The sequence below is a fragment of the Pyrgilauda ruficollis genome, unplaced genomic scaffold (assembly GCF_017590135.1).
Source record: "Pyrgilauda ruficollis isolate IOZ18807 unplaced genomic scaffold, ASM1759013v1 scaffold287, whole genome shotgun sequence".
Classification (NCBI taxonomy): domain Eukaryota; kingdom Metazoa; phylum Chordata; class Aves; order Passeriformes; family Passeridae; genus Pyrgilauda; species Pyrgilauda ruficollis.
In genome coordinates this window covers 33,073-59,058 of record NW_024524233.1, presented here as the reverse complement: position 1 = coordinate 59,058, position 25,986 = coordinate 33,073, and the positions used below count along the sequence as shown (strand labels likewise).

Below are 25,986 nucleotides of genomic sequence, written 5' to 3'. Positions count from 1 at the left end.
TCCCGGTGCCGCCCATCTCCGCGTGTACCCCTCGTGCTGGCGGGCGAGCCGCAGCTCCCGGAGGGCACAGAGGGGCCGGCGCCACCGGGCCGGGCCGGGAGCGGGGCCCAGAGCTGCGGTACCGGCCGGGATGGGCCGGGCCGGGCCGGGAGCAGCGGGGGCGCGGCTATGCCCGGTGATGTCATCACGTGACGCTGCGCGCTGACGCTCCCCGGTGACGCCGCAGTGACGCGACAGCGGCGGGCGCTGTGAGGCCAGGCCAGGCCCAGGCCGAGCCCAGGCCGGACCGGGCGAGGGCCGAGCGGAGCCCGGGAGAGGATCCTGGAGCGGGGGGATTGAACGGCTCCGGGAGCGGCTCAGGGCCCGTGCTGCTCACCGGCTATGAAAAGGTGCAGTTCTGTGCCTGCAGAAACCATTGACCTGCAGTTGTGGTGAATCCTCATTTATTTAATAACTGAACCAGCATTGAACTCAGGAGCCGCTGCGCGGTGCGGCTGTTTCTCCTCAGGGAGGACAGAGCAGGCACACAGCGCTGTGTTTGCCCTCTCCGCGCTCCAGCAGCGGTGCGGGTGAGGCGCGGAGAGCTGAGCGGAGCTGGCGGGAGCCACGGGCACCATCAGCCCGGCTCCCGGCCCTGCACAGGACTGTCCGTGTGCCAAAGAGTCCACTGTCCAAACACCTCCTGGTGCTGTGACCGCTGCTCTGGGGAGCCCATCCCAGTGCTCAGCCACCCTCTGGGGCAGAACCTTTTTCTGATATCCAGCCTAACCCTCCCCGGACAGAACTCCAGCCATTCCCTCCTGTCCCTGGTGACCACAGAGATCAGTGTCTGCACCTCGTCCCCTCAGAAGGAAGGTTCAAACTGCCACCAGTCTGGATTAGGAATTAAAATGTGTCTCCCTTGACTACTGAAGACAGAGGCCCTGCCAGTGCAGGGTGAGCTCTGCCTCTGGATATCCTTGTTCCTGAGTGGGACTGGGGACTGGCCTAGCCAAGCAGGTCTGGATTTTCTCTTACTCAGGTCGTACTGGATGTTCTGAATCCCCCTGTCTGCACGGGGACCCTGCAGTGGGGACATGGTTAAGGCCAGATCCCAGGGACCTTCCTTCCTTAGGTCAAGCACCCTTCCTGGGTTTTCCCCAGAAGGAAAGGACAGCCATCAGGGCTGAACACTGGTAAACAACAAGACAGCAAACCCTCACAACAACTTCCTGCACTGGTGGTATCCAAACAGTGCTGCTGTATAAATACAACACTGATTCTTCGCAGATTATTCACCATCAGCCCCTTTAATTGAAGGCAGTTTTCTTTAAAAAAGCAAACAACTTCTAACAGTGAAACTGCAAGACCACATTTCTGTTCCCCCTCCCAGGGTTCCATGCAGATGTTCGTTCTGCTTGTTAGAATAATGTGGGATTTCTCCACATTAAAAAAGTCACTGTGAAGAACTAGAGGGGGATGGCTTGTGCAACTGCTGAAGAGACTTTTCCAATTCTGTCAGCACAGCAGGGGTGGGAATTGCATTAGGGACCTGTGAGATGAGTGACCAAGCCTGCGGTCACTGCAGAAGAAATCACCTCAGTGCCAGTCAGTGCCTGGGACTCCTGAAACTGAGCTGGCACAAAAACAGGCAGATCATGTTAAACAGCTTCAGAGCAGACAGATAAAGGGCAAAAGCAAAGCTGCACTTAACCCAGATAATCTGATATGTACACATGCAGAGCCTGAGCAGATCAAACCCAGAGTGGCAGCTGGGATGAGTCACCCGTGTGGAGTCAAGGGGAAGATTCACCACCTTCTCCACTATCAAAGAGCCCGTGGGTCTGCACTGCTGGAGAAGCGGCCCTGGAATGAGTTCCTGCTCTCCAGATTACCTTGTCTGTGCTCGTGGTGCCTTTGGGGCAGGTAACGTGTCTGTTCCTCACATCCTGTCAGTGATCACAGCAGGCCAGCGGCTCACTGGTGGATGGACCAGGGGCCGCCTGGTAATCACAGAGTCATGCAATGGTTTGGGTGGGAAGGGACCTCAAAGCCATCAAATCCCACCCCCTGCCATGGCAGGGACACCTTCCACTGTCCCAGGCCGCTCCAAGCCCCATCCAGCCTGGCCTTGGGCACTGCCAGGGATCCAGGGGCAGCCACAGCTGCTCTGGGCACCCTGTGCCAGGGCCTGCCCACCCTGCCAGGGGAGAACTTCCTCCCAGTATCCCATCTAAACCTACCAGAAGCCAAGCTCCCATCAGGTCAGATTTCCAGGATTTCAATTTTAAAATCATAGAATCACAGAAGAATTACACTCACAATAGACATGTAAGAGTGCCAAGACCAAGCACCAGCCAGCACCACTAAACCATGAGCTTGATTGCCATCTCCCCACGGGTTCTGAATTCTGTGGCACTTGAGGACACAAACTTGTGCAATCCCCCTTTATCAGTGCTGAGACCCCTCGCAGTGCTCCTGTTCGGGCTGCTGCCAAAACTGAGGGCTGGAGGAGTACCCCAGCATGACCTGTCCAACACATGTGGGCTGTGCTGGTTCCTGGGGAGAACAGTGCAGATCTCCCTGCTGCTGCCCCTGCTCAGGGTGTTCTCCCCCTGCTCAGGGTGTTCTCCCTGCACTGCCCCCTGCTCAGGGTGTTCTCCCCCCTGCTCTGGGTGTTCTCCCTGCTGCTGCCCCTGCTCAGGGTGTTCTCCCTGCTGCTGCCCCTGCTCTGGGTGTTCTCCCTGCTGCTGCCCCTGCTCTGGGTGTTCTCCCCCCTGCTCTGGGTGTTCTCCCTGCTGCTGCCCCTGCTCAGGGCCCCTGCTCGGGGTGTTCTCCCTGCTGCTGCCCCTGCTCTGGGTGTTCTCCCTGCTGCTGCCCCTGCTCTGGGTGTTCTCCCCCCTGCTCTGGGTGTTCTCCCTGCTGCTGCCCCTGCTCAGGGTGTTCTCCCCCCTGCTCAGGGTGTTCTCCCCCCTGCTCAGGGTGTTCTCCCAGCTGTTGCCCCCTGCTCTGGGTGTTCTCCCCCCTGCTCAGGGTGTTCTCCCCCCGCTCTGGGTGTTCTCCCTGCGCTGCCCCCTGCTCAGGGTGTTCTCCGTGCTGCTGCCCCTGCTCAGGGTGTTCTCCCCCCTGCTCTGGGTGTTCTCCCAGCAGTTGCCCCCTGCTCTGGGTGTTCTCCCAGCTGTTGCCCCCTGCTCTGGGTGTTCCCTGCCGTGCTCTGCTGGCTCTGAGAGCTGCAGTCCCAGCGGAAGCAGCTACCACAATCTGAAATTAGGTCTCACCTCATTCCACACGCTTTGTTTTATCCCATGTGGTTAATCCAGACATCATCAATCTGGGGCACAAGTGTCCCTTGTTTGAAGGACGTTGGCAGAGGGAGCCTGGTGAGACACTGGTGACAAACAGTAATTACCCAGTTTGGATTACTGCACTAATCCAGTGTAACAATGCAAACACATTGTAATTCATGAAAACCAAACACCACTTACACACGCACAGTGCATTTACAGGGAAAGAAGATTCTCTCAAATAACCAATATTATCCTGGCAATAATACAAGAAAATAAACACAACCAACATTCAGAATAGAAAAGCAGCAAAACTTTATTATTAATTCCCAAGTGGAAGGATGCAGGCCTTTTTATTCCATTAGGAATAGCTTTAAAATCAGCAATTCCAGGTAATATTCACTCTGGAGCGCAAAAGAAATTGGCTCAGGAGAAGTCAAACCTACTCCAATAAAATGTTGGTGACGTATTTGTGTATACAGCAGTAGTGAAACTGAAAGTAACAGCATCCTGTTTGATATTCAGATTTGAAAGTTAGTTTTGAAAAGCTGGAACAGAAAAGGTCCACCAATACCACTTACGTGATGGAGAAAAGAAAAAATAAGAGGTTTAAAATGTTTTCTATTTAATAGCAAGAAGACTGAAAGGTGATAATTGTATTTACATTACTGAGAAGTACTTTACTCAAATACAGGTTATGAGACTTAATGAAGTAGATTAAACTGGTGTGAGATAAAGGCTGAAACAAGAGTGTAGGGGGTAGTTCTGAACACAAGCTCTGGGAAGGCCAGTGTGTTTTCACTGGGATTTCCCTCACGTAATAACATCTCGGAATAACTCACACAGGTCCTTGCTGGCTGATAGAATCTAAAAGCCAAAGTTCACAAAGATTTTAAGTTCTTTTACAGATAATTCCAAACTCTTACTACAAGTCATCATTATTTAAGGATAAAAGGTTTGTAAAGTCACACACTGAAACCTTGTAGAAAAACTAATGAAACAGTTTAAACCTGATGTTCTGAGGGATTTCACCAATTTATATTTCAGTATCATAGAGGGAAAAGCTCCAAACTCATATTGAAACTGGCTTTCCTTACAGGCAGATGGTGTAGCTCCCTTGTATCCAGTGGGGTTCAGCTACAGTTCATCTTTTTGGCCTGGAAGGTCTGAATTGCCCCCGTGTGCATCGTGGCAGCATTCCAAGGTCGGTGGCATGGCTGGTGCTGATACAGCCTCCTCTGCAGCAGTCACCAGTGTTCAGTCTGATAGGTCCTACCTTAAATAGCTGTATCATAGCCATGACACTACCAGCAGTGCCATCATTTCTGGGGCCTCAAAACAGATCCTTTGTAGTTTCCTGATGACGGACGAGGGATTATATCAAAGATGTAAACAAAGACAACACTACATTCCATTAGAGAGCAGAAGTGTTCTGTCCACAGAAGAGAAGCCAAGCAGCTGATGAATCGTTACCTCAATTCCAGTGCCTGAAGGGGCTCCAAAAGATCTAAACTTTAGACAAGGGCCTGGAGTGACAGGACAGAGGAGAATGGCTTCCCATTGCCAGAGGTGAGTTTAGTTGGGGTGTTGGGAAGAAATCCCTGTGAGGGTGGGCAGGCCCTGGCACTGGGTGCCCAGAGCAGCTGTGGCTGCCCCATCCCTGGCAGTGCCCAAGGCCAGGCTGGACGGGGCTTGGAACAACCTGGGACAGTGAAAGGTGTCCATGGCAGGGAGGTGGAACTGGATGAGGTGTAAGGTCCCTTCAACCCAAACCATTCCATGATTCACTGAGTCCAGCTGCTCCCCCAGCACTAGCCGCTGTCCCCAGGTGCCACATTCACATCACTGTTCAGTCTCCTCAGGGATGGGGACTGGGCAGCTGTGCCAGGGCTGGACAGCCCTTTCCGAGAGGAATCTTCCAAATATCCCGCCTAAACCTCTTGTGGTGCAGCTTGAGGCCATGACCTCTCATCCTGTCATTTATTACCTGGGAGCAGAGCCTGACCCCGCCTGTCTCTACCCTCCTGTTACGGGGTTGTAGAGAGCGAGAAGGTCCCTCCTGAACCCCTTTTCTCCAGGGTGAGCCCCCCAGCTCCCTCAGCCCGCTGCTCCAGACTCTTCGGCAGCTCTGCTCCCTCCTGGGACACGCTCCAGCCCCTCAGTGTCGTTTCCGTGAGGAGCCCGAAGCTGTCCCCGCACTGCAGACACCCGAGCCGTGCCCGGCGCGGGGTGCTCGGCCCCCCGTCCCTCCCTCACGCCGGGAGCCCGCAGCCCGCGCTCCCCGCCCCGCCTGAGTCACCGCCGGCGCGGCCCTCACGGCGGCGGCGGCCGGGCGGGACGAGCTGGGACATGAAAGGTGGAACAGGCGCTGCCACGCCCGGGGCTGCGGGGAATCTCGCTTAACCCTTCCCTGCCCGCGGGGCTGCGGGAGCGGGGACGGTGATGAGGGTAGACGGGAGGCCACGGCTGTCTCCCCAGAGCCCCTTCCACGGCACCCCCGGGGACACGGTCCCGCCGCAGGGGAGAGGGCGCTGCCCCCGGCCCCTCCTGTTCCACGGTGCCGCTGCCCAGGAGCTGCTGCTCGTCTGTCTCCGACAGGCCCAGAGCACCAGAAGTGCCCGAGGAGCCCAAATCCCCCTTCCTGGGAGCCGCAGGGCCACGACCGAGCTAGGGCCAGCGGCCAGGGGCCCTGCCCGGGGCTGGGGGCCGAGGTCTGGGCCCGGGGCTGGGCTGGGGTCCGTGTCACGGGCCGGGACAGGACCGGGGCTGCGGCGAGCCCTGCCCCGCTGCCAGCCCCGAGCTGGTCTGACAGGCTCGGGGCAGACGGAAGGGAGAGGCCTCCGGCGGCTCAGGAATGCGCAGCCCTTATCTCTGGCTCCCTGCGCGCCTGGGGAGGGAACAGCTCTCCGGAGTTTGCCTTTCTCTCGCTCTTACTCACCCCCGCTCTGCCCTGGGTGGAGCCTCGCTTGCCTGGCTCCCAGGTGAATCAGGTTGCAGGCACGTCCAAGTGAGCAGACAGTGACCCACCACCTGCCCCAACTCACCTGGGAAGGTAGAGAAGGGTGGAGACTTCGTGGGTACCTGCATGGCCGCCTGAGCCAGAGAGTGACCCACTACCTACCCACCACTGCCCGGCTTCCCTGGTAAGGTAGGAGAAGGGCAGGTACCTCCCGGGGTACCTGTATGGCTGCCTGAGGTGGAGGGCAAGGGCTGGGGAGGGCCTGTCCTGCTCCTCCGCACAGGACTGAGCACCCGGCGTCTGGGACAGGGAATTCCATAGGCAGTCCATGGGCAGGGGGTTACTGCTTCTATGCGGGAAGGCTCCAGTGGCCGAGCTCCCAGTCACGCCATGATGGCGGGAAGGGAGAGAGACAGGAGATGAGAGAGGCAAGGGGGGCAAGGGAATGTCCCAGTGCTGGCAGCAGGGACTGGAGATGGTGAGGGAAGGGAATGTCCCCGCAGTGTCGGGGATGGCAAGGGAAGGAACCCTTCTGTCCTCAGATCAACCAATTGTGTCTGCTCCCCTTTGAGAAATTCCTGAGGAGCAGATATTCCCAAACTTAGCCTCATTCTTTGGGAAGAGCCTTTGCAGCCTGATTGAGCTCCCCATAACAAAGCCCGAGGCAATCTCCTGTTTGGACCAGGAATGCTGTAGGGATGTATGCTCAGGAGATTGGGAGAGAGAGGATGTGCTGTGAGGGCCTAGGTCTGCAGTGGGCAGGAGCTGGGAAGCAGCTCCTCAGGCCCCTGCATTCCACACACAGGGATTGGGTGTGCACTGAGTGCTGACACGGCCCACGAGCCCTGGCACAGCCGTGCACGTACAGGCAGGAGCATGGACAGATGCGTGTGGACAGGTGTGCACAGGCACACGGGCTAGCACTTGCTGAGTTTTCCATAGGTGTGAGCCTGACAGACCTCAGGACTTGTGTGTGAGGACAGGAAGGGGATGGTTCCGTGTTGCTCACTCTAAATTGGCCAGGGTCAATAGGGGTCAATTGTGGATCTTGCCTGGCCTGAGGATTGGGTTCTCCATCTGGACCAGTTAGAAAGGGAAGAGGCACCTGTGAAGGAACAGAAGTACTAATCACATCCTTCTGCTGCTGAAAACATCTAATTTGTGGAAGCTGCAATAAACTCAGCTGCAAGAGAAGCCAAAATAGGTCAGTAACAGAAACTACCCCAAACCAGAGCAGTGACAGTGTCAGCAGTGCTGAGCACCAGTTCCCAGTTCCCTGTGCAGATGTTCTCCCTGGATCAGGAGGCAGGAGAGCACAGTGTGTCCCAACCCCATTAGATGGACACATGGGAGCTGCATTTTAGGGAGAGAAAGTTGTTTTCATTTTGGTGTCACTCCTGTTTACCTGAGGGACTTTATAGTTGCATTTGAGGGGTAAAAAGAGAGTTGGATTTGCTGTGACCTGGCAATAGGAGTATTCTGAGGGGGAAAAAGGTCTTGCTCTTCATATGGTTTAGGGGAAATTGCATGCCAAAGGAAAAAGTTGTTGTTCCCCCATCCCTGGAAGGTTCAAGGCTGGGATGGGATTGGGAGCAACCTGGTCTATTGGAAAATGTTCCTGCCCATGGCAGGGGGGTGAAACAAGATGGGTTTGAAGGTCCTTTCCAACTCTAACCAGTCTCTGATTCTGAGATTCTGTAAGTGTGGAAATGTCTGTATGCTTGTGTCAGAGCAGGGTTGTGGCTCAGGACAGATTCACCCATGTTCTAGACATATTTTTTCTGGCAACCAAAACTTTCCAGGCAATGGAAATTCACCTCCAAACCCTGCAGGATTGGAATTCTTTGCATTTTACAGTTACATGGGACACGTCTGGACACTATCAGGCCCCATGTGCTGGATTTTTGTAGCCTTAGTGAGGAAGAGGAGATTGATGAGTGCATTTCTAAAATCAGTGTGCGGGGGAAGTAAAAGTCAAGGGCAGCACATGGTTCTCCCCCTTAATTAGACCTTACCCTGATTGTCCTTTTTTTTTAAGTTCTCTGTTTTAGACTTCCTTATGCTTGCTACCTTTTGAATAAAAACCCAGGGGAAGGGATTGGTTGCAGGATAGTGAATGTGGCATGAGCATTGCTATCGTAGATGTGGCACTGGGACATGGGTTAGTGGTGGCCTTGTCAGTGCTGGGAGAGCTGTTGGACTCGAGGCTCTCAGGGGGCTTTTCCAACCCAAAGAATTCTGTGATCATTCAGATAGTCTGCTAAGAGACACCTTTCGCATGCAGGATGACATTTCATTTCCAGCTGCTGTAAACATCAGGTTTTGTGCAGGTGACTCTCCACAGCTCAGATTTCCCTGTCCACTCTGTACCCTTTCTGCATGGGACAGTTAAGGCTGACGGGTTCACATGCTGCCACTGTGGGACACGTTGACAGGTGTCTCAGTAACCACTTCACACAGAAAATTACAACATATAATTCTTCCGCCACTTTTCCCTTCCTCTGGCCTGCAGAAAGATCCCCTGGATATTCTGAATGTCTGGCCACTTTCTGATTCTCCAGCAAAGAATGTTCTGTGGGATCCCTTGCCCTAGTAAGCAGAGGTGAGTGAGAGTCCAGTGGGTTTGAGAGGTGCAGACTAGGCACCAGTTCTACTCTGCCACATGCCTGCAGCACTCAGGGCATTCACTGCTCACCTGAGACACAGAAAGTGTTCTTGGAGCCATTTCTCAGGGTCAACTGCCACAGGTATGAACACAGAAAGTACAGCTGCCGTCTCTGGAAGCTCACTGAAAATTTGATTAATTGAAGCAATTTCTCATCTGATGGCCAAAACTTCTGCAGTGAAACTCCCAGCAGCAGGCAGAGGTACTGTCTGTTTTTTAAGGATGACTGAGATCCACATAAGACCATCCAGAGTGAAGAATGGGGTGACATTCTCTCAGATGATTAACACAGAGTGATCAGCTGTTCAGATGACCAAAGGAGAAGGTCTGGGAGCACTATATGGCATTGTAACAGGAATAACAAATTCCAACCAGAAATTCTGACAGTAACCCAGACTTTGAGCATATTGCCTAAAGAGGACATTGAGAAGGAGAACATGATAAGACTCAGCAGGAAATCCAAGAGAAGAATGGAAAGAGAAAAATAAGAATTAGGACTTGGCAGAGGCAGTTGTAGCTAAAAAAGTGCCTAGTCTGGGTTATTTGCCATATTTCCCTGTCCTGTTGTGAGGAATGTGCCTTAGCCCTGCTTGGTGAGAAGAGTAGTTCATGGGAGGGTGTCCAGCATCCATTATCATGCAGCCACAGAATGGTTTGGGTTGGAAGGGACCTTCAAGACCATCTCCTCCAACCCCCTACCATGGACACCTTACACTAGCAGGGGGCTCCAAACCCCATCCAACGTGGCCTTGGACACTTCCAGGGATGGGGCAGCCACAGCTTCTCTGGGCAGCTTCCTCTTTGTCCTCTTGTACAATTCCTGCCACCAGGAAATTCTGGGCTACACTTCAGAATTACAGATCCTGCACCCCTGTAAGACCGGCAGGATCCTTTTCAGGAGAAGTCCAACCCTTGGGATGGAAAATGAGAAGCAGCTTCTGGAGAGGACGAGCATGTCCTGCTGTTCATACAGGTTCTTCCTCTGCAGCAAGATCAGAAGGCACTGGCTTGTCCTTCCATCACACAGTGCAGAATTAAAACCCCCACACCTTAAACCATATTCGAGGAGACAGGTCCCTTTCTAGATCATTTACCAAGTACAACATTTTCCTGAGAGCAAGCTAACACTTTCCATGTCTCATTGTCACCATGTCTGCTCCAGTCATTTTCCCTCAGGCATTGCTGTCCTCTCCTAAACCCAACCCTCCCAGAACATCAGCAGTTTATTTGCATAGGATCTTTCCTATTTTTTTTTTTTGAGGCCAAATATTTTCTTTTAAATAATTGATTTGTAGACTTCATTTATAGAGCCATTTTGGAAGCATGAATTTTTTTCACAGCCCAGCCTAAGAGATGTCAGTGATGCCACTGAATGTGGTGTGCAGGCCAGGTGAGGCCCATCACAGGGATCAAGAGTGCCTTGATTCATTTCTTGCCCATAGTTTGGAAGTCCTTTGAGTTGATAGCACAGAGGGGTTTGTGGCTGGCTGTGCAGAGTGTGGCTGAAGAACAGTCTGTCTGTGCTGCCTTTCTCTTCTTGGTGCTGTCTAGGGCAGTGAGAAGATGAGGTGGTTGAGCCCAGGAACTTTAGTCTGTACTTGCTTGTAAGGGGTCTGGGGAACAGACTGGGTCTTCCCAGCCCTTTGCAGACTCTGGGATCCAGCCCTGCTTCCTCGCAGGCAGCTCCTTCCTGGGTGCTGCAGGCAGCCTCGGCTCCTGGGAGTGTCCCAAAGCAGCGGAGCAGGTCCAGCCAGGGAAGGGATCACCTGAGCGAGGCAGCCTGGGAACTGGCTGTGCAGGCAGAACACGTAACAACAAGCACTGGAGTCAGCACAGGGAGGCAGATGGAGCCAGCCCCAGGTGCTGAGGCATCAGCAGGGCTGGCACCAGGCACAGCAGATGAGAGACAAAGAGAGCACTGAGCCGGTTCCCTTTTGCTTAGACTGGGCAAACATGGTCCAGCGCCCTTGAATCACACCTGGCACAAAGGCTCTGGAGAAAGACAGGTCCTTTTATTTATTTATTTTAATCTGTAGGGCTTTGTGGTGATCACAGCATGTCTGAATCTGTGGTTTCCTGCTGCTCTGTTAGGAAAAAAACAGTAAAAGTCTGTTTAAATGGAACATAATATGGGCAGGCACCAAATGCTGCCCATGTCAACAGGTCTGTGCTTTTCCCAGTTTCTGTTCCTATAATGAATGCAGAGGTAAAGGGACAGTTTTTACCTCCAGCCTCATCTGTCAACCACTTTTCCTTACATTAAATATTCCACGTTGTTGAGTGTTTTTCAGTGTGGAGGAATCTGCAGGCTGTGATCACATGTGACTCTTCCCTTTATTAAGGGGGTCTGACAGCTTTTGGGAATCTCAAAACCCAACGCATGTGATAGGTATTGCAGCCAGTAAAGTCACTCCCATTTATACCAGTGGGAGCAGGGGCAGAGCTCACGCCAAGCTGAAGGGAAATTTCCCTTGGAGACTCCCTCCTCACCCCCGCCTTGATCGTAGCATAGGCATGGCTGAGGCCTGCCTGCCCCTTCCTTTCCACCTGTTCCTCTCCTCCTGATGGTTTTTTGGCTATGGAGGGGAGTGACTCCGCTGGGACTCCCCGTGCACTGCTGCAGCAGCTGTGGCAGCAGTGCAGTGTCTGGTGCAGCAGCAGCCGCAGCAGCAGTGCAGTGTCTTTGGCACAGCCCAGGCAGACGGGTGGAGCAGACCTGGATCCTGCTTCTCCTCAGCCCATTCCATCGTCCTTCATCTCCCACTTGTTGGGTTTCCAACAAGCTGCTTCGTGCTCTCCTTTATCCAGTGCCCCCGAGCATGGGAGGAGTTGCTGCAAACAGCCACAGAGCTGCCTTCTGTTCTCCTGCAGCTTCCTCCTGCCAAACCCAGCCACCGGCCCAGATCCGTGTGCGGAGCAGAGTGCCAACAGTACTCGTACCACCTTCTTTTTGTGGGCTTCTTGGGGCTTCCTGTGCAGGGCCAGGAGTTTGGCTTGGTGGCCCTTGCGTGTCCCCTCCAGCTCAGGAGATTCTGTGGTTCTTTCCACACCGTTCTGTGTACCTGTCTGTGCTCGTGCTTGTCCCAGCCATTGCATTGGGAGAAGGATTTCTTGGGGAGAAACTAAATTCCGCAGGATTGGTTCTAAAGGTTCTGATCATGAGTGGTCATACTTCTAAATTTATGGACATAATTTCATAGAATGATCATTTAGGACAGCAGAGAAGTGCATGAAATGCCAAATAATGGTTACAGACTTCTAAGTTACTGAAGAAGTAACACTGTGACACGTAAGTGTGGGCTGAAATCCTGCTGCTCTGGAGCCAGGCTGGGACAGCTGGGGGTGTTCAGCCTGGAGAAGAGAAAGCTCTGGGGACACCTCAGAGCCCCTTCCAGTGCCTAAAGGGTCTCTAGGGGAGCTGGAGGTGGACTTTGGACAAGGGTGTAGGACTGTGCCCCCTAATGACAGAGTGGCAAAACTGATCTCCAGAAAAGGAAAGAAGCCCAGAAGTTTCTCTCAACGATTAGGTGAAAAGCCACCTCATAGGACCTCAGGGACTCCACCAAGCACTTGAGGACATCTAACTGGATAGAAGCCAAAAAGTCCCACCTGACCCATCAGGTAGAAAAGAACAGAACAAAAGAGCTAAAGTGCTTTTGTGAAGTGTTTTTACCAGGAGCAGACCTCTGCACCTGGCTCGAGTTTTTCTGTTTGTTATTTTGCCTTTTATTAAACCTTTTTTGTTTCTAACACCGCAGCAGAAGCCATCCTGCCTATTTTATGCCCCCAAAGTAATAGCTGAGCTATCCTTGGGTGTATTAAGTTTCTTTTGAGGGCTTATAAGAACTGGCCCAAGGAAAACAATACAAGGGCCTGGAGGGACAGGACAAGAAGGAATGGCTTCCCACTGCCAAAGGACAGGGCTTAGATGGGATATTGGGAAGGAATCATGGAATGTTTTGGGTTGGAAGTACTTAAATCTCATCCAGTCCCTCACCTCTGCCATGGGCAGGGATGCCTTCCACTATCCCAGGGTGCTCCCATCCAGCCTGGCTTTGAACACTGCTGGGGATGGGGCAGCCACAGCTTCTCGGGGCAGCCTGTGCCAGGGCCTCACAGGGAGGAGTGTGTCCCCAACATCTGACTCATCCTCCTGTCAAAGCTGCCTCCCATCCTCTAGGTAAATTCTGGTATAAAGCACTGACAATTCCAAGCAGGATCTTGGTGGGATTGATTGTGTGACAGGGTAAGGGGGAATCTCAGAGTTAAAACAGTTGAGGTCTGAGCACTGAGGCTTTAGCAGGCCTGATTTGTTAGTGTCTAGGAGAAGAATTAAGAGAATATTTGGCCCAACATGAGCATGCCTGTTAGAAGATGAATCCTATCCCATATTTCTTGGATATTATTATTTTCCATCACCTGTAAGGCGGTGCAAATAGGCACATTGTACATATGCATTTGGCCACTGATTCTGGAGGAGTAATCCTGGTTCTGAAACCTGGGGGTTTTGGGACATTCCAGGTGCCTTTGGGCATCTAAAGCTCAGCAGGCCTGACACCTGCTGTGCAGAGACCCACAGCCTCCTCGCAGCAGCTGGAGGCCAGGCCAGGTGACTTCAGGCATCCCAGGTGACACAGAGAGCCTGTGTGTGAGCACCTCAATTGCTGCCCTGGCTATGGTTTGTTTGCACTTCATTTAAAGTGACTTTCCCAAGGCCTAAGGGCTCGGTGATGGGGAGAAGTAGATTTCCCCCCTTGCTGCCTAATTTACCTTCTGGAATTTTTCTTTCCTTGAAGCACCAGGGGCTTGGCTGCAGGATCAGTAGGGATGGTGCCAGTGTGCTCAGTGGTCTGAAGAATGTCTCGGGTCCTGTATCGGTGTTTTCTGCTCAAAACATCCAGCTTCAAACAATTGCTGGAATTTTTTCCCAGGTCATATTGTCAGGATGTAGCAGGATTCCTTTCCTTTCCTGTTTAATGCTGGGGCAGTTCTCTCCCACTCTTCCTGGGAAGCTTTTGCTGGTAAAATTGTGGCTATTGAAGGTGTGGAGGACATTGGTGATGTGCTTGCGCTTTCCTCTTCCCTTCTGGAAGTGCACTGCAGGGTTTTTGGACTAGGGGACTTCAGGGTCTTAGTTTTCCAATATTGTCTTGGGAATGGAAGGAGGGGTGTTCAGGGTTCCCTCTGGCTGAGCACATCACACAGCTGCTCGCAGCTGCTGGGCTGGCATCAGCTCCTCTCCTCCTGTACCCACTTCAGTTCATGAGTTCAGTGCATGAGCTGTAACTGCACACAGATTATCTTGTTACCCATTATAAAAAAATATTTTGTTACCCATTATTAAGACCCCCAAGCAAATTGCCACACCTTATTCTTTTTAGCATTCTCATTTCTCCCTCAAATTCTCATTACTCATGTCAGAAGATTTTGTAAACTGGGACCAGCAAATAAAATAAAATGAAATTCCTAATTAAATAAACAAGCATGTAAGTAAGTAAAATTCTCTATTAATCAGTACTTACAGGCTGAAAATCTACATTTGCAGTATTTTCAGTTTGTGGCTCAGTTTATTTGACAGTTTTGATGGTTCAGAATTCCAGAAATACAACATTTGTCTTTTTCTGGGTTGAAAGAAGCTGCAGGAAATAGATTTGCAGGTGAAGTTCAAACAAGGTTCCAACCCCTGCTTGGAGTCACAGAATCACAGAGTAAGCTGAGTTGGAAGGGGCCACACATGGAGCCCAGCTGCTGGCCCTGCACAGGATCATCCCCAGGAATCCCACCCTGTGCCCAGGAGTGTCCAAACGCTTTTTGAACTCTGCCAGGGAACCTGTTCCAGTGCCCAACCACCCTCGGGGGAAAAGCCTTTTTTTAATTTCCAACCTCACTCTCCTCTGATCCAGCTGCAGCTGCTCCCTCGCGTCTTGTCACTGGTCACCCCAGAGAGGGGATCGGTGTCTGCTCCTCCTCTTCCTCTCATGAGGAAGTTGTGGAGTGCACTGAGGTCTCCCCTCAGTCTCCTGCATGTTCTTTTAGGTGCCCCTGATCAAAGAGAATCCAGCCATCAGGGAAGAAGAGAGCTGATAACTCTAATAACTGATGTGTGTCCAGGCTCCTATCCCTCTGAGGGGAAACCTGACCTTGTTCTCCCTGAACTCTGGTTAAAACGAACCAAGGCTTAAAGCACCTACAAAATACATGGAATACACAGTTCTGGTGTGAAAAAAATAGCAGGGCAATGTGGCACAGTAAGTAATCCATCTCCTATTTCCTGAGGCATGTGAACTGCTCCTCCACCAAACCCAGCCTTGCACTGGGATAATGGACACACTTGGAATGGAGCAAGACTAGTTAAGAGAGAAGTGAAAAGACAGGAGTTTAAAAGCCAGTTCTGTCTTAGAAACCTCCCTCTGGCACACAAATATCAGTCAGAAGTGGTATGTGATTGCTTACATCTGATTTGGAGAGGAATTGCTTTCCAAATAGTGGATGGCTTGATCCAGAACTGGAGAACTGGCCTGGCAGTCAGCAGCTTCATGACACCAAATCTGACCCAGGGCTTCAGAGCTCTGCCAGCTTCAAACAGGTCATCCCAGGGGCTGGAACAGAGCAAAACAAAATTACAAAAATCCATTAACTAAGTGCAGAATCCATCTGAAGTCAGCAAGATGTAGGCTGTAACAGGAGAAATTATTTTCCTTGACCTGAACTTAGCTCACACCCACCAAAGTGACAAAAGGTCATAAATATCCTTTGGGGTTCCAGGTACTTTCTTCCCTTCTGCTTTACCTAACAGGGAAGGATTTTGGAAGATAAATTAAATATCCAGAGCTTTGTGTTTGTGTGTATATATATGTATGTGTGTGTGTATAGCTATTTATTTATTTACATACATACTTATATGTATAAACCAGCATTTTTCATGCAAACTGAGGATTCATCAACATGGTGGTGTTCTCTTTGCAACCCAGGGAATTAAGTATGCCAAAAATTTATGGCATCATGGAAGCACAAGATGGTTTGGGCTGGAAGGGACTCATCTTTTCCACCCTATGCAAGGACAGCTTCCACCAGACCAGGTGGCTCCAAGCCATGGAACATGTGAAGAGCTGGGCAGACACCTGTGGGGGCACAAACACAACTTCTGGCTTTTATTTCACAGTTATGAGCCATGGGTCTTTTCCAGGCCCTTCCAAACATCCCGGGCAGGCTTCCCTGATCATCCAGGCCAGCAGCCCACCCCCACTGCTGGGTTCAGTGACACCAGGACTCCCCCAGCTCCATGTCCTTGTTCTCCCAGTGTCTCAGGGTAACCCACGAGGAGCAGTTTGCTTTCACATCAAATTTATTCTTCACTGGTGCCATTTTCCCTGCTAATTCACAAATGTACTCGGTGCCGCTTGGGGAACTCAGGTGAGTCCTCACTACACACACTGGGAGCAGAGCCTGACCCCCACCTGGCTGCACCCTCCTGCCGGGGAGCTGCAGAGCAGCCGGAGTTCTCGCAGATCAGCCCAGCTGAGCACAGGGTGTCCTGGTGTCCCTCTGCACCTACCACCTGCAGGATCATTTTCTGTCCTTCTGGCCCTTGTGCTGGCAGCAGAGATGCCCTGGTCACAGTTTGTAGATGTCTCCTCTGGACTGAGGAATCAGAGTTCAGGCATAAACCTCCCTTTTTGGGAGGTGAGGAATAAAACATCCATATCCCCAGCCGACTCCAGCTGTGAGTTCCTGCTGAACCTGTGTAGTGCTGCTGTTTTCTGTGGTCCTGCCCAGTAAGAGTCACTATTGCCTGATGCTTATTTAAAGCTCAGTCTTCTCCCTCTTCATTTATAACTGTAGTGAAAAAATTATATTAATCAATATCAAATTGCTTTGCCACTTCACCAGCATGACCTTTTCTTTTGCTGTTTTGATTGCCCAGCAGTACCAGCGGGTTCTTCTGATACTTCTTCCTTTTAATGCTGCACTTGGTCCTTTGTCTCTCACATTCCCATCTCTGAGCACTGTGAGCAGTTTGCTGTGGGACCCCTGTCCCCTTCCTGGGTCATATATGAATGAGTTGGATATATTGTTCTTCTGTCCAAGATTGGTAGAACGTGGGAGCAAGTCCTTAAAATGACACTGCTGAAGTAGTTAAAAGCAGGAACATTGGTGACTTGAGCATCCTGAAATCACAGAATCCCAGGATGGTCTGAGTGGGAATGGACCTTATTACCAAATATTGCATATGAGCCCCTTTCAGCTCTGTTTTTTCTTAACATGAGGAGACAGAAGAAGTGATCACATACCTTGTTTTTTATTTCTTCTTTCATGTCATGGAGACTCCTCTGCCTTCTGACTGTGTTACACCAGCAGGACACCCCAGCACCCAGGCACCACCTGCTTCTGTTCATGTGCTGAGGTGGTGATAACCCACTCTGTAAGGGTCCAGGGGGTGCCCTTGTGTTCAGGCAGGTGCTTTTGGTTTAGGGCCACATTACACATAGTAAATAACTTCTGTAGCATTTGGAAATTAATTTTAATGGGGTGTAGATAATAACCACCTACAGCTTTGCTCTTGAGTTTTAAACCAACAATAAATTGAAGCTTAGCAACTGGCAGCCTAAAAGAGAAAGTTGATTGTTCTGTTGGATGTATTGGCCTTGCTTATCCCAGGGCTGCCTGGCTGATTTGTTCCATATTTTGGCCCAAAACAGTTAGCTGTGTGAAGGTGATGGTTAAGTGACTCACACCTTTGCCTAATTTTAGGCTCCCATGCCTTTGGATTGAACTTTCTCCAGCATTGCTCCATGTTCTTTTAATTGCTGCCTTTGCTCCCTGAGGAGGATGTGTTGGATGTGTTGCTGTCGTGACACTGCTGTATGTCACGGATGTTTTTTGTTTCCCTCCAGCTCTCCCTCCCCTGATGGCTCGTCGATCCCAAAGCTCCTCCCAGGGGGACAACCCCCTGGACCCCAACTACCTTCCCCCCCACTACAAGGAGTACTACCGCCTGGCCCTGGATGTGCTCACGGAGGAGGGCAAGGAGAGTTACCAGCGCTTCCTGGCCGAGGAGGCGGCCCCTGATTTCCTCTGTGGCTCCGAGGTGGATCACATAATCCAGAACCTCCAGAAGCCCCAGTACGCCCACCAGGAGGGCAGCACGGACACGGCGGGGGACAACGACATGGACGGATCCTCCGGGACGTACTGGCCCATGAACTCAGATCTGGCCGTTCCTGAGCTTGACCTGGGCTGGCCGATGGTCTTTGGCTTCAGGGGAACAGAGGTGACAACGCTGGTGCAGCCACCCCCACCAGACAACCCCAGCATTAAGGAGGAGGCTCGCAGGATGATTCGAGCAGCTCAGCAGGTGAGACAGGGAGAGCCCAGCTAGAGCAGAGGTAAAACCACACCTGTGCCAGAGAAGCATCAGGACAGACAATTATAGTGCAGTGGTTTGGGTCAGAGGGACCTTAAAGCTCCTCCAGTTCTACCCCCCTGCCACGGGGATGGACACCTTCCACTAGCCCAGGTTGCTCCAAGCCCCGTCCAGTCTGGTCTTGGACGCTTTCAGGAATGGGGCAGCCAGAGCTGCTCAGGGCATGCTGTACCAGGGCCTTATCCTCCTCACAGGGAATAATTTCTTCCCAATATCTCATTTAACTCTGCCCTCTGGCAGGGTAAAGCCACTCCCCTTGTTTTGTCACCCCAGGCCGTTGTCCAAAGTTCCTCCTGAGCTCTCAGAGTCACTTCAGGCACTGGAAGGGGCTGTAAGGTTTTCCTGGAGCCTCCTCTCCTCCAGGCTGAGCAAGATCACGTCCTCTGCTAATTCCCTTAACTTTTCTTCCAGAATCTGATAGAGGAGGAGGATGATCCAAATCCACCATTGACTGCTCCAAAGCTTGTCTCTGCTCTGTTGTCATGGCATCGTGTCCTAGGCCTTGCTAAAATACACCAAGAGTTCACAGAATCCCAAAACGTTAGAGATTGGAAGGGGCCTCTAGAGCTGGTCCTGTCCACCCCCCTGCTCAGAGGAGGTCAGTTAGAGAGGGTCACTCAGGATGTGTCCTTGAGCGTCTCCAAGGGTGGAGACTAAACCTTTCTGGACAGCCTGTTCCCACATTGATGGTCTCCTTACAGTCACAGAGGCTTTTCTGTAACTGAACTGTAATTTCTTGTGTTTCAGTTTGTCCTTGTCCTCTCCCTGGGCACCACTGAGAAGAGTTTTACTCCTTCCTTACACCCTTTCCATCAAGTATTTCAACTCAGGGAGCTGGGAAGGACAGGAAGAACTGTGAAGCTGCTTCCCATAAAATCAGCACACGGATGCAGCTGAGTAATGGCTGCCTGAATGCTGGCCAGGAAGTTACCTAAAAATGGCACAGGGATGTTGGAGTGGGAGACCAGCTCCATACACCATCCAGTGTTGGCATTACATGGCCAAAACGTTCATGGAATTATTGAATTGATGAGTTGGGAAACAAGCAGGGAGGTTTCCCCTCACCTGCATACACAGAACATGCACCTTTCTGGACAGAAATTCTCCTTCCAGTTGGGGGCCCACAGTGCTTAACGGGACCTTTAATTGGGATGTTTCCTGCTTCAAAAGGAAGCTGAGATGGGGACAGTGCAGCTTTGGGGTGTGAGAAGCTGGGATACACGGTTGGTCAGGGCATGAGGCAGCACAGGCTCATGTGTCCTCATCCCTTCCCCAGGTGGTGGCCATCGTGATGGACATTTTCACAGATGTGGATCTGCTGTTCGAGGTGCTGGATGCTGCTTCTCGCCGAGTGCCTGTCTACATCCTGCTGGATGAAATGAACTCCCAGCTCTTCCTTGACACAGCTGCCAAGTGCAGAATCAACCTGAACTATGTGGAGGTGAGCACAGACCTGCCCTACCTGATTGGTGTCCTGAGGGGGTGTGTCCTGCCTCTCAGAGGGCCAGTATGGCAGGAAACACCTGGGAAGGGTGAGAACCTGGTGAAAGATGAGTGTGAAGTGAGGAGAGCTGGCACGACATGGGGTGAGGCTGGAGATGTGCTGAGGAAGGGGTTTGTACATCAGTGTGTGCAGGCAGAACCACTGGAGCTGGATAATCCCACTGGGGGTGGATGGAGGTTAAAAGGAGGCAGGGAAGGAGGGGCAGGGGAGGGAATGAGGGTCCCGTCTGAGTCAGTGCCTTTCTGGTTTGCAGTTCCTGAGGGTGAGGACAGTGTCTGGCCCAACCTACTACTGCCGCACGGGGATGTCCTTCAAGGGGCACCTGAAGGAGAAGTTCCTGCTGGTGGACTGCATGGTGGTGCTGAGTGGCAACTACAGGTGAGGAGCCCTGTCCAGCTCAGAGAGAGACTCAGGTGCTTTGTGCACGGGCTTGGCTGCAGAGGAGCTCAGCTCCCATCTGATCCATTCCAGAGAGAATTTGCCATAGCATAAGGAGTATAAGATTTGCATCTTAGCCTGGACCAAATTAACTTTGACCTCCACTCACAGAATCATCAAATCACAGCATGGTTTGTGTGGGAAGGGACTTTAAAGCTCATCTTGTTGCACCCCCACAGCCCCACATGGGACACCTCTCACTGTCCCAGGCTGCTCTGAGCCCATCCAGCCTGGCCTTGGACACTTCCAGGGACGGGCAGCCACAGCTTCTCTGGGCAGCAGAGGGGTGGGTGGTTTTAGTTAGGATTGAAATCAGCCATTAACACATTACCATCCTTTTGGGAATAACAGTCTTGACCAGCTAAGGCATTCATTTCTGGCAGAATAAATGTTTTTAGTGAGTTGCAGTAGAATAATTTCTTTTTCATATATTAAAAGGGTGATGGGATAAACACCTGTCATGCTCTAAGAATGTCATCATAGAATCACAGAATGGTTTGGGTTGGACAGACCCTAAAGCTCATGTGGTTTCTCCCCGTGCTGTTGGCAGGGAAACCTTCTAGGCCAGATTGATCCAAGCCTACCATGAGTTGCTTCTCATGGTGAAAGTTAAGCAAATAGAATTAAGGGTATTTAAAAACACAGTATATGAAGAAAAAATTGTAATAATCTGATTAAGGTGCATATTCCATGACAGTAAGATTTCACTTTGGTTTTTTCCCTGATGTTTGAAAATAATTATTCACATTTGATTCTGTACCAAACACTAAGTGTTCTGATTGGATCATTTCTTGTTTATGAGAGCATCAAGTAAATTGTTCAGGACTACTTCTGCCACACTCCCATGGCTTTGGGCTTTCCAATATTGTATCATTTCTGAAGTAGGAAGATGGGAAGTGTTCAAGATGAGGCTCAACAAGGCTTGAAGCAGCCTGAGCTAGTGGAAGGTGTCTCTGTGCATGGTAGGGAGGTGAAACAGGGTGTGATGGTCCCTTCCAACCCAAACCAGTCTGGGATTCTGAGAGACAGGCTGGTGAATTGGTAAAGCAGCATTCTGGCACTTCCACATGGATATCAGTGACATGGATAAAAGTTTTGCTCACTGAAGGACACTGAGTAGCAGTTTTTTGGGAAAAATACCCCATTTTGCAGTGGAGGTAGATACACCAACTGAAGAAGGCCTTGAGCCCAGACAACCCAAAACCAAGCTTCCTTCACATTAAGAATTAAAAAATCTGTGGGGGAAAAAAAAAAAAAAAAAGACAGTAATTCTAAGGTTTTGGTTAAGCCCAGCAGGCAGCCAAGCCTCACAAAGGTGTCCCTCATGATTCCCAGCAGGATGTGGTAGAGAACTGTAAAGGTGAGAACACTCCTGGGTTGTGATACAGTTTTAACAGCTGCAGCAAACCTGCAAACACAGGCAGGGCAAAGTAAGGGATCCCTTCTCTGCTTCCCATCGCTCAGCAAACAAGGAAAATAAACTAGAGCTTGACTTGAGAAGATGAACACCATAACACTGAACATCTTCCTCCCTCGTTTCCAGCCCAGCTCCTTCTGTTCAGTCCCCTCAGACTGTGTGGGTGGAAGGGCTGTGCCATCCCCCGAGTAAGATCTTGGGTTTGTCTTTTTGGAGGTTCCTGTCAACACATCTCCCAGCCTTTGGGGTCCCCCTGACTGGTGTCACCTGCCAGGTGCTGAGGGGACACAGTGGCAGTTGTCCAGGTCGTTACTGACAGTGCTAAAGACAGGAACATCTGCTTCACACAAGGACTATCATCAGCTCACTCTGGGTGACATGACTGACTGGCTTTTTAGAACAGAAATCATTTGTTGCCTTGTAAAATTCTCTGCAAAGATGTGATCCCAAATCAATCAAGCTGTTAGGTTTGGGAACAGTCATGTGTAACACGTAGCTGCAAGGGAATTGTCTACCATTATTTTGCCCTATTTCTTCCCAACCAGAACATTCAGAATTTGCTTCAGGTGAGCAAATGTTTTAATGAAAACAAGTAAAGCTGAGTTACTCCATCACTTCTGTTCTCTCTTCAGTTTCATGTGGTCCTTTGAGAAGATTCACAGGAGCATTGCACACATCTTCCAGGGTGAGCTGGTGGCCAGCTTTGATGAAGAATTCCGCATTTTGTTTGCACAGTCAGAACCTCTGGTTCCTCCAGCCAACGTCTTGGCAAAGGCAGAGAACGCGTTTGCCATGGCTCCCTTTGGCAATAACATGCCTTTCTTCCCCAAAAAAGGCCCCCTGATGTTCCAGAGGGATGAGAGTCTCTTCCCCTCCTTCATGGACAGGGTGGATCCGGACAGGTACTTCCTGTCCAATTTCCGGCGGGACGACATGCTGCGGCACACTGTGGAGGGGTCGGCCATGCGGATGTACAAAAAGGTGGAAATGGAGAATTCCCAGATGGATCCGGTCAGGGGCTTCCTCCGCTCCAAGCAGCTGGAGCTGGACGCTTTTAAGAGACACAGTTTTGCAGAAGGAACGTTTGAAAACTTTGCTTCTGCCAAGCAGTACACCCGGCAGATGTTCATGAACAACATGGATGAATTCAAAATCCAATCCAGTCATTTCCAGAAGGACCAGTTCTACCAGTACCAGTTTGAACATCCCCATCTTCCTGGCAGACCTCAGGGATTCTTTGAGAGGATTCGAGGGGGGAGGCCGGGATTCAATGAACTGGAAGACTATGGAGAGGGACCCCGATACCCTGAACTGGAGCCCAGTTTCCCACAGGAGGGTTTCCCCCTACGGCTGGACTATGTGCCCTCCAATTCTTCCAGGGAGGTGAGACACGGCTCCGACCAGCTGAACCCCGCGGGCAACGGCCCCATGGGAATGATGTTACGGAGGCAGAACATAGGACAGAAATTCATTTGCCAGACTTCTCCCACGCAGAAGCAGAGCCTGGAGCAGCGCCTGTTCCTACAGGACAAGGATGAAGAGCAGGATGACGACAAGAGCACACAGGAAAACAGAACAGGGTTACGGAACTGGAGGATTTCTTCGTACCTCAGCGCATACCAGTCTGAACCAGATGAAGGGCTCCCGATGCCGATGGAGTCCGAGGCGTATAACGATGCTCTTGGGGATCCCCTCACAAAGCACCCCACTGACCTCGTCCCAGCCTTCAAACCCCCCACGCCCTTCAGTAGCAAGCCACTGGGAATTGACAGTGCCAAGGAATCTGCAGATTCTGATAGAGCAGGTGAAGAAACCTCGATAATGAAACCAGATGCCTTCAGGTCCAGGATAAATCCTTTGATCCAGAGAAGCTCCAGGCTCAGGTCCTCTCTGATTTTCAGTGCTGCCAAATTAGATCAGCCCAACACCACAATAGAAAAGGTGCAGATGATCCAAAAAGAGCAAATGTCCAGTGAGTTAACTAAGGACAATGAAACCATCAAGACGGCTGCCTCCTCCAAAGTGGCTGAGCTGCTGGAGAAGTACAAAGCTGTGGGCAAGGACATGGAACGGGGCACGGTCACCCACACCAAAGCTGTTTCAGGTTACCTGCAGGAGGAATCTCAGAATACGGAGAAGAAATGTACCAAATCTGTGCAGTATAAGATTCTGGAGAGCAGGGTGCTGGACTCCAAAGACTCCTGCAGTACTTACAAAATGCATGGAGAGTTGGACAGAGCATTTGGAATGGCCTCATCCACCCCCCAGCTTGGGGACGCGTTGAGTAAAGATCCTCTGGCACATCTTGGCACTAAGGTGGACAAGCTGTCATCCCGGTTTTACCCCATCGAGAACAAACCTCCTCTTCCAGAGAAGGAGAGCCTGATATTTGTGGGAGACACTCAGAAATTAGCTCTTCCAGAGAAGAAGGACAGAGTGACCTTCAGAGAAGACTCTCCAAAATTAGTCAACACAGAAATGAAGAAACCACAGGTGAGGACAAGTACTACGTCCTCAGTTCTAGAAAGCCTGTCTAGAAGTCAAGGGTCTGACAGCTCTCTCAACAAGTCTGAGGAAGACTGTTCAAAACAAGAGCAAAATCCCATGGAGTTTTTAAGAAAAGGGTCACTACGGCTGAAGCAGCTTTTGAATCCAAAAGGTGAAAAGAAACTGGAGGAGGAGCCTGCTTCTGAGAGTGGGAAATGTGACAAGCAGGCAGGGGTGCTCAAACGATCATCCATAGGGGACTGCCAGGAAGCGATGGAGGAAGAAAAACCCCACAAATTCGCAGCACCACTCCCCCCCAAGAGCAGCCAGACAACGCAAGGGAGGTTCCCGTCCTCCACAGCCAACATCCTGTACAGCAGCAACCTGCGTGACGACACCAAGGTGATCCTGGAGCAGATCTCTGCCAACAGCCAGAAGAACAGAGCCGAGCTGGCCAAGCAGCTGCCATCCACCAGCAACCCTGACCTCTCCAGGTCGACCACAAGCTTGGAAAGAAAAGGGGAAAAGGAGAAAAGCTGCAACATCCACAGGTCTGAGAGCTTTGGGAGCCAGAAACGGAACTTTCAGCGGCAGCCGTCAGAGGACAGAGACACCCTCCTGAAGAAGATGGAGAACATGCGGAAGGAGAAGCGAGTCTACAGCAGGTTTGAGGTGTTCTGCAAGAAGGACGAGCACACGAGTCCCAGTGAAGAGGAGTATGACACAGATGCCAAAGACAAGAAAATGGGAAAATTCATGCCCAAAATCCTGGGGACCTTCAAGACCAAAAAATGATCCTAGAAATCCTATTTAATTCCATTTAATCACTGACTGTCACAGGGAAACAAGGAAGAAACTTGTCTATGATGGCTACAAACCCCCATGGCAATGCTCTTCTTGATTAGTGAGCAGAAATGTATCCAGCATGAGCCTCCCACGGCACAGTTTGCTCAATAAAGTCAGGTGGTATCAAACAACCATATCGCAGTATGTTCCAAATAAAACAATTAAAATGCCAACATGCTTAAAAAACAAGTCTCTGTTACTGTACAAAACTAAGTGATAGTCTCTGTTAAACCCAAGGAATATTTTCAGCAGACAAAACCATTAAAATTTCAGAAAAAAAATGAAAACCAGAAAATTCAATAGTTGAGTTTGGGCCAGAAAAGATAAATACATACGGATGCACACACAGGTATTAAGTGGAAAAAGTATTTAAAGCTCAAGTGTTTTCTCAGGTGCAGTTACACTTTTTCTGTATCTCACAATGAATCAGACACAGGAGGCACATTTTTGAAGGTTTACATACAAAAAAAAAAAATAGTTGTAATCAACATTTTGGCCTAATCTGTGGTTCTGATCTTCTCCAGCTTTCGTGTTTACCAGAGCCTGTGGGGTCTGGTTTGTTCCCTTATGTAGAAGGGAATTGCCTGCTTTAGGGGCTGAGCTCCAAGAAGATGCTGAGGTGCTATTGATGCAGAAGGGCTTGGTTTTAGGAGGCCTTTTCAGGTGAGTCTGAGTTTCAATAAGCATCTGAAGTCCTGCCTTGGCCAAGCAGTGACTTCCTTGGGAGTGTAACTGCAGTCACATGAGGTGACAGGTCTGGAGCAGCTGAGAGAGCGAGGGGGAATAACAATCATTCATCACAGTAGAGTAAAACCTCAGGGACAAAGACAAGAGCTTCAAGTTAATGAGGAAAATGTATCCAAAATCATCACTGAAACAGGAATATAAAGTTTCCTGTAGTGCCACTGTAGACTGGCAACACCTTTATGTCTCAGCAATAGTATCTCATGAAACTTTGCTTTCTGAAAACAAAACCAATAAAA

The 25,986-nt window shown here is 50.8% G+C and overlaps 1 protein-coding gene across 9 annotated transcripts; it reads left to right on the top strand.

Annotated features, from left to right (window-relative positions):
• Positions 1-282: 282 nt before the first annotated feature.
• FAM83H (family with sequence similarity 83 member H) lies at positions 283-25,192 on the top strand. 9 transcript variants are annotated; one of them, XM_041472252.1, is made up of 6 exons: positions 283-431; positions 1,722-1,905; positions 17,782-18,242; positions 19,588-19,752; positions 20,069-20,193; positions 22,303-25,192. In XM_041472252.1, exons 2-6 carry the CDS (start codon positions 1,851-1,853, stop codon positions 24,950-24,952), a joined length of 3,456 nt encoding a protein of 1,151 aa, XP_041328186.1. In that variant the 5' UTR covers positions 283-431; positions 1,722-1,850; the 3' UTR covers positions 24,953-25,192. The 9 variants fall into 9 exon arrangements, with proteins under 9 accessions (XP_041328186.1, XP_041328184.1, XP_041328187.1 ...); XM_041472250.1 differs by having other exon boundaries at positions 283-999; XM_041472253.1 differs by adding an exon at positions 4,363-4,832 and having other exon boundaries at positions 283-1,905.
• Positions 25,193-25,986: the final 794 nt, after the last annotated feature.

Excerpts from the sequence above, each read along its gene's own strand:
- FAM83H (XM_041472252.1), top strand. The coding sequence starts at position 1,851 with ATGAGTTCCTGCTCTCCAGATTACCTTGTCTGTGCTCGTGGTGCCTTT. Across the intron at positions 1,906-17,781 it reads TCGTGGTGCCTTTGGGGCAG|CTCTCCCTCCCCTGATGGCT; the intron begins GTAACGTGTCTG and ends GTTTCCCTCCAG. Across the intron at positions 18,243-19,587 it reads TGATTCGAGCAGCTCAGCAG|GTGGTGGCCATCGTGATGGA; the intron begins GTGAGACAGGGA and ends TCCCTTCCCCAG.